General features: G+C 66.6%; 1 protein-coding gene across 3 annotated transcripts in view; it reads right to left on the reverse strand.

Annotated features, from left to right (window-relative positions):
• Positions 1-7,364, reverse strand: part of RARA (retinoic acid receptor alpha) — a 61,837-nt gene that overhangs the window by 14,574 nt on the left and 39,899 nt on the right. The window contains exon 1 of one of the 3 annotated variants that reach the window (XM_026654737.1): positions 6,428-6,718. The exons of the other annotated variants lie outside the window; for them this stretch is intronic. Coding sequence (XP_026510522.1) covers positions 6,428-6,596 — 169 coding nt within the window. The 5' untranslated portion in view covers positions 6,597-6,718. Of the gene's footprint in view, positions 1-6,427; positions 6,719-7,364 lie in introns of those variants that run through there. 3 annotated transcript variants of the gene reach the window in all.

The raw sequence follows: 7,364 nt of genomic DNA on the forward strand, positions 1-7,364 counted from the left end.
GGCTCTATTTTCACTCCACATGGGTTTGCTTTTCCTGAGTCGCTGCACAGGAAATCCAGCGAGACACGCCCCAGACACTGCCCGGCTGCCCAGCCCCCAGGCAGCGCCACGGCCGGGCTGCCAGCTCCGCCCAGCCAGGGAGCCCCCGGGTGGGCCAATATCACCACCGCACCGGCGTGGGAACCCAGGCTCCCGGGCAGTGGGGCCGGCCAGCAGTCCAGAGGGAACCCAGGAGTCCTGGCTCCCAGACACCCCCCGCTCTAACCGCTAGACCCCTCTCTCCTTCCAGAGCTGGAGAGAGAACCCAGGAGTCCTGGCTCCCAGACACCCCCCGCTCTAACCGCTAGACCCCTCTCCCCTCCCAGAGCTGGAGAAAGAACCCAGGAGTCCTGGCTCCCAGCCTTCCCACTCAAAACAAGAGACAAACGCTCCCTGCCAAAGTCATCCTGCGTTAGGGGAAATCCCCAGCCACCCGACCCATCCACCCATCTGCAGGCCCAGGCGAGCGCCCCCCACGCCAAGGAGGGTGCATCTGAGCCATCTGTCCAGGGGAGGCCCCATATGATCTAGGCAGCCTCAAACCCCATGACTTTAAGGGAGGGTAGCATCAGCCCCCCCTTTTGCACACCCCCCACCCCCAGGTCTTGCCATAGGCAGCCAGACCCTGCGTGGCTGGGCAGCGGAGTCTGCGAGCTCTGCCAGCGCTCTCCTGCCCTGAATTGCTCAGGGGCCGGAGGAGGGCGGCCCCATGGCAAACAGCTGCAGGCCCACAGAGCCGCAGCCCCTCAGCTCTGGCCCCACGCCCAGCGCAGACCCAGGCTGGCCCACTGGGCAGGGCGACCCCCCAAGATACCCTGGGCGCAGTGCCCCTGGGAGCCTGAACCGGGGTGGGGAGACCAGCATCCTCCTGCCATGCTGCCCCCCAACCCGGGGCCATGCTAGGCAGCGAAGCCTGGCACTCCGTGCCCAGCCGAGCCGTGGGGGGCCCTCTGGTGGGAGGCGCCGTACAGCAGAGCCCTGCTGGGGGCGCCGCCGGAGCCAGGTGCCCTCGGGTTCCCCCGCCCGCAAAGGGAGAAAGGTCTGAACTCACCGGGTGCCCCCGACCCCATCTGCCCGCGTCCCGCCTGCTTGCCCGGCGCCGCCCGAGTGCCGCAGCGCTGGGGGCTGGCTGCGGCAGAGCCAGCCGGGGTGGGGGCGACGGAGCACGGCTAATGTGAGGAGACTGCGGGGCCGTCCCCGCGCCCGCCCGCCACGCTGCCCAGGAGAGCGTCGCCCCCACCCCGCGCTGCCTGCCGGAGCAGCGAGTGTCACCCGCCCCCTCCCCCCCGACACACGCAGCCTCCCCCGGCTCCTGGCACCCCGCAGGAGACCACGGGGGGAAGGGGGGGCTGCCTGCCCCCCCGCCAGACTGCAGACTGAGGCTCTGCTGGGCAGAGACGGACACAGCTCAGCAGGAGAGCAGGGGGCAGTGCCCGTGGCAGGGTGGACGCAGGCTCTGAGGAGTGCGGCTGGGAGTCAGGACTCCTGGGTTCTAGTCTTGGCTTGGACGCTGGGGAGCAGTAGCAGACAGGCCATGTGACTGCTGCAGACAGGTCATGTGATCTCTCTGTGCCACAGTTGGTACCCTAGCGATTCCCTGGGGACAGAGCTCCCAGGTCACCCTCCCCAGCCCCACCACCCCCAAAGGGAGGGATCCCCAGCTCCTTGGCTAGAGAGAACCAGAGTAACCCTCCCGGAGAGGGAAACTGAGGCACAGAAAGAGGCAGTGACTTGCCCTCAGTCACACAGCGGGTCAGTGGCGCAGCCAGGGATAGAGCCCAGCTGGCCCACCCCACTGCTCTAACCACTAGCCCACGTTGCCTGCCGCAAATAACCATCCCCAGGGCTGGCCTGAGATGTGGGAGGGGGTGAAACGCTCTGGCCCAGCTGAGAGCTGCGGGAGCTCGGTGGGGCTTGTGTGCCAGGGCAGCGCCCGGCACAACGGGCACAAGGCACCTCCCAGTGCTGGCACAACGGCCGTGACAGCTACGTTACACCCCCTGCCCCAGCATTCAGACCCAGCCTACGGGGGGCATATCGGCCCAGGCCAGTTACGTGCTGCGACCCCTGCGGTGCTGCCACCCGGTGGGCGCGACCCAGCGCAGACCCAAGAAGGGCAAGGTCAGGGCACCCGTCCCCTGCTGGCAATTCACCACGCGCCCTTCCATCCACCCCCACAGCACCCTCCGGCCCCTGTATGGACTCCACGCCCCTTTGCCCACCGCGCAGAACGAGTGCACCACGGCAGGCGCGCTGCCCGATCACACGCAGCGCCAGATCCACCCCCCACTCGGGTCACCCCCACACACACCCACTGTGCCATATCCACCCCCCCACTGCACCAGATCCATCCCCCACCCGGGTGAACCCCCCCACACACACACGCCCTCTGCGCCATATCCACCCCCCTACTGCGCTGGATCCACCCCACTTGGGTCACGCTTCCCCCACACCCTGCACCAGCAGGTCACACGGACACCTCACACAGCACACCCCCAGGCTTTAGGGACGGGGTCAGGGAGAGCAGCACCCGCAAATCAATAGAGAAAGACGCCTGATGCGATTTGGGGTGCTGGGAGCTGCGGCTCCCCTGAACCAGCCATCAATGCCCAGAGAAAAGCCAGGCGAGCATGGGTGCAGACCTCTGGAGGAGGGGGACAGGCACCAGCCCGGGGGGGGGGTCCCCCAGCCCACCTGGAGAAGACACTACCCTGCGGGGATGGGGAATGTGGAAGCTACCCCGGCTGTAACAGCGGTTCAAAGCGTATCTAGCAGCACTGGGGGCCAGTGGGTTCCCATCCTGCCAGAGGGTTACAGGTTGGACACATTTTCCCCTCCCAAATCGGGGCAAAAAGTCGGCTGTTCATAACATTTTCATGACCCGAAAAATTATTCGGCTTGGGTCAATTAACACGTTTTGTTCCGATTTGGCCGTTGTCAGGGGGTGTTTCAGAAACTACAATTTGCTCCCAGTGCTAAGCAGAAAACCAGAATTTTTCATTTAAAAAGAAGTCGAAATGGCTCTTTTCACAATCTCAAACCCTTTTTCTCTCCCTGCAAGTTTTTAGCATTAAACCCAATAAGAAATCGTGGGAACCGGCCCGTAGCCAAGCGTTTGGTTTCCATGAACTGGCGCTGCCCAGCGACAAACGTCCGGCGGAAGAGTCTCAACCAGCCGCAGGAATCCGAGCAGGGCTCCCGCAGGAGTCTCGCCCACCCCATGGCCTCTCCCCCCGCCCCCTCGACAGGCCCCAGGGCCCATGGGGCAGGACGTGTGCCCCAGTCTGACCCGTCCCTGACTAGAAATCAGCTGGCTCCTGGCCCCAAGAGGCTGAGAGGCGTAGCCCCTCCCCCTCACAGCCCCCAGGCGACAGCGCAGGAGGGATCGGGGAAGCGCCCCCCCATGCCTGGACCAACAGGTTAAGAGAGACTCCGGATTTGGCATGTTAATCGCTGCCAGGGCAGGGCCCCCCCAGTGCCAACGGGCACCCCAGGCTCCTCGCCAGGCAGCCAGATTCTGCCGCCACCTCTGAGGAGCGTGGGTCCAGTGCCCGGAGGTCGGTGCGGCCCCAGGGCTGAGCGCCAGGCTACTCCACACCCGTCCGGCACGGGGCACCCTGGCTCCTTCCTCACGGGCTGCCAGAGACCAGGCACTGGGACAGACGGAGCCTATTTCCCAGCAGGCTCTGAATCTGAGCCCCCCCCAATTCTGAAAGCCCACCCCCCAACCAGACACCCGCAGCCGGCACCCGCCCCATCGCCAGCAGCCTCCGGCCTAGGCTTCCCGGAGCAGGACCAGCAGAGCACATCCCATTCCTGGTAGTTACACACACACACCAGGGAGCCCCCGTGCAGCCAGCCCGAGCCAGCCGAGATCAGGGCGCCAGGGCAGAGCTCCCAGTGCCGGGGCGACCCGTGCCAACTCACCCTTCCAAACCTGCATCCTATTTCCTGCACCGGCAGGCGCCTGAAAATAAACCCCGTCGGCCCCCCCAGGGCTCTTTCGCAACACCTGGGGGGGGGGCGCAAAAGGGCAGCCCCCCTCCGCCCTCTGCACACAAACCTTTTAGAAGCTTTAAGTCAAAAAACCAACAAGCCGCCCAAGGAGCTTCCCCCACCCAGCTGACAAAGGCCCCGAGGAGGGTCCTGTTGACTTCCTGATAAGAGCAGAAGGTCAAAGGGCTCCACAGACAATGGCAAAAAGGGACTTTGTTCTCGGAGATTGGGCCAGGGCGGGGGCAGGGCGAGGGGGAGGGGGGTGTTAGGAGACCAGGCGGGCAGGCAGGGCACAGTGGGTTTGGACCCAGCGCTGGCCTTGGGAGCTTTCATTTAACGGGTCGGTTCAGGTGGCAGCTAACAGCTCCGATGCCAGGCAGGGGCTCGGACGACGCTTCGGTCCCCCCGTTCCCGCCCCTCGCGGATCCCCCAGCTCAGGCAGCCACCCTGAGACCGCTCTGCCCTCCTGCACAGCCCGGGGAAGCGACGGGCCCAGGGGAGGCCGCCCGCCCCAGAAAGCCGGCATCCAAGGGGGTGTCACTTGGTTATGGAGGGTGAAAGTCCTGGAAAGCCGGCGCGCCAGGCAAGGACTTTCCCCCAGCATGGCGCCGGCTGTTTTCCATCCAGACCTAGCATCCCTGGGGAGCAGGGCAGGGCCCAGAGCCCCTCCCAGAGGAAAAACCTACAAACAGCGGAGAGTCAGAGCAGGGCAGTGCGTTCGCCCTGCAGCCAGCCCAGCGTTTCATTGGGGGGGCTGGGGGGGGGAGGGATTGTTCAAACTGCTGCTGGATCCCTCCCAAAGGATGGGTCTCTCCCCCAATAACCGGGCCGAAGGGTCTGACCCCAGCTCAGGGTGGGTGGCGCTGCTGGCTCCAAAGGGCCTTGGCCCAGACGCAGACGCACCAGGCCCAGAACCCCAGGTCCCACCAAGGAACCCAGCCCCTCTGTTACGTACACAAGCCCCTGATCTCCCCGGCCAGAGCCGCAAGTCCCCCCCAAAAGGGAACCCCCTCCCCCGCCCGAGATGGGGTGTGCGGGCGTCTCTCTGGCCCCGTATCTGTGTGTCTGTTTGTTTTTCTCCCCTGTTTCGCTGGGATCCCAACTGGCCTGTTCGGAGCAGGCGCTAACTGCCTCTGGGGGGACTGAGCCGATTGCTAACCCACTCCTTTTCCACTCTGCCCCAGACTGCATTTCAAACAACAACCCTCCCACCTCCCAAACACACACACATACACACACACACACATTCCACGCCTCTCCTCCTCCTCACCCTGCCTGGCGCTGGGAAAAAAACAACAGGCACCCTGTTATTAAAACTCGGACTGTTTTTCAACTGTGCCTTGACCCCACGTGCTCCAAAGGGGCCCGGGACAGATCCTGGGGGGCTGCATGGGGGCAGGGCACAAGCAATGGCACCCTGGCTGTCCCACGCTGCTGACCGCCTGCCGGGGGCATATGGCCCATTGGCAGAGCGGGTGGCCCCAGGCACACAGAAGTTTTGGTCTCTTCTCCCCCAGGCCCAGGAGAGGCAGAGACCTGACGTGCTTTGGCATCCTGGCTCCCTGGGCTGGTGCGAGCCACCGGGGCCGACCCACACACCGAGGGGGCAGGGGGAGAAAGGGGCTCAGCTCCCCGGCTGCCCTTTGGGAAACGGGGCACCCGGCCTCTTCCTGCGAGGCCTGGGATGTGAGTGGGTATTTGGGGGGCTTTCCAGGAAACAATGACCCCTCCCGGGAGCGCCACCCTGCCTCCACACACAGCCCCCCATACACCGCTGTGGCTAGTTAATTGGATTTGGTCAGAGAGATAAGCGGGGCAGTAAATACCCCACTCGACCCCCACAGGCGCTGCTCACCCCCCCTCCACACCCCGGACCAGGGAGCAGCTTTTCAACCCCAGGCTCTCCCCGGAAAGCCCAGTGCAGCCGGGCACCCCCAGCCCCCCTGCCACCTCCGCGCCCGTGTCCCCACCAGCCGCCTGCCCAGGCAAGGGAGGGAGGAGGCGGACATTAAGTAGGCCAAGGGTTGCTTATGGCGACGCGGGGCATTAACCCGAGCAGCAGTCAGGAGGGATGTGCGGCGAGGAGCCGCAGAGGCCCGGCGGGGGGAAGCCCGTTCCCAGCCCAGCCCTTGGATTCCAGCCGGATTTTCAGGAGGCTGCTCCCAGCCAGGAGCCGAATCGAATTCTGGCCCGGACCCCAAAGGCCCCACAACATTCCCCTTGCACACAGCTGGCTCCAGTCAGTGCCCTGACACACACCCACCCACACCCCCCCCCCCGCAGAGCAGGGCGGCCCCTGGGGCCAGGAAACCAAGGGGGGCTGGCAGGACCTTGCAGCCTGGCAGAGATCAGCACCGGATCGCTCTCCACACGCTCAGGGGATGATACCTACAGTGGCTGGAGCTGCTCCAGGGCTGGTTCCGGAGCGGGGGGCCGTACGGGGTGGGGGGGCCGATCCCTTTGTCCTGGAGCAAGCAGGCCCGGGTCTGGCTGTAAAAATCCATCATGAGGAAGGGGCTGGGGCTGGGGTTTAGCCCGGCTACGTCCACACTCTCGTACATCTTCCCGGGGGAGCAGGCGGGTCAAGCCCCTCAGCAGGCAGCAGCCCAGGGGCTCAGCTCCCACGCAGGGGCCATCGGGGGCCCCGGACCCCGCTCGCCGCACTCGGAGAACCACCCCTGGGGCCCGGGCCCCGCAGCGTCCGACGGGGGCTCCCCCAGCCCGGGACCGGCCCCAAATCCACGGCGAGAGGCGCTGGGAACAACCCCCCCCCCCAGCCGGGGCTCCTCAGACGCGGGCGCAGCAGCAACTCTCCGGCTAGGAGCCCATCGCTCCGGGCGCTCCCGGGGGAGCAGCAGCCTCCAGCCGCCGCCTCCCGCCCCCGCCCGGCTGCAAGCCGAGATCCGCGCGGGGCAGCAGGGTCCTTCCCGGCCCGGCGGAGCAGGCAGCGGCCGGTCTCCAGGGGGCCCCTCCCGGGCTCGGCTCCGCGGCTCGGCCGCCCCCAGCGCGCTGCGCCCCCGGAGAGCCGGGCTGCGGCCGGCGCGCGTCTGCTCTGCGCGCGGAGCCGCGGCTGAAAATCCCTCCTGCCACGCGGCGCCTCCCAGCGGCCTTAACCCCTTGGCTGCCTGCGCGGGGCGGCAGCGGAGCGCGCCCGGCCGCTGCGCTGCGCTGCGCCACGGCCCGGCCCCGGGGCGCCCCTCGCCGGAAGGGCCTTTTCCGGCGCGGCAGCGCCCGGCTCATTTGCCTAATGGGATGCGGCTGAACTCCGGCTGAACCCGCGGCAAGCGCCTCACCTCCCCGTGACCCCCGCGGGCCCCGCACCGGCCCCC

The sequence above is a fragment of the Terrapene carolina genome, unplaced genomic scaffold, assembly GCF_002925995.2.
Source record: "Terrapene carolina triunguis isolate 2854851 unplaced genomic scaffold, T_m_triunguis-2.0 Scaffold193, whole genome shotgun sequence".
Classification (NCBI taxonomy): domain Eukaryota; kingdom Metazoa; phylum Chordata; order Testudines; family Emydidae; genus Terrapene; species Terrapene triunguis.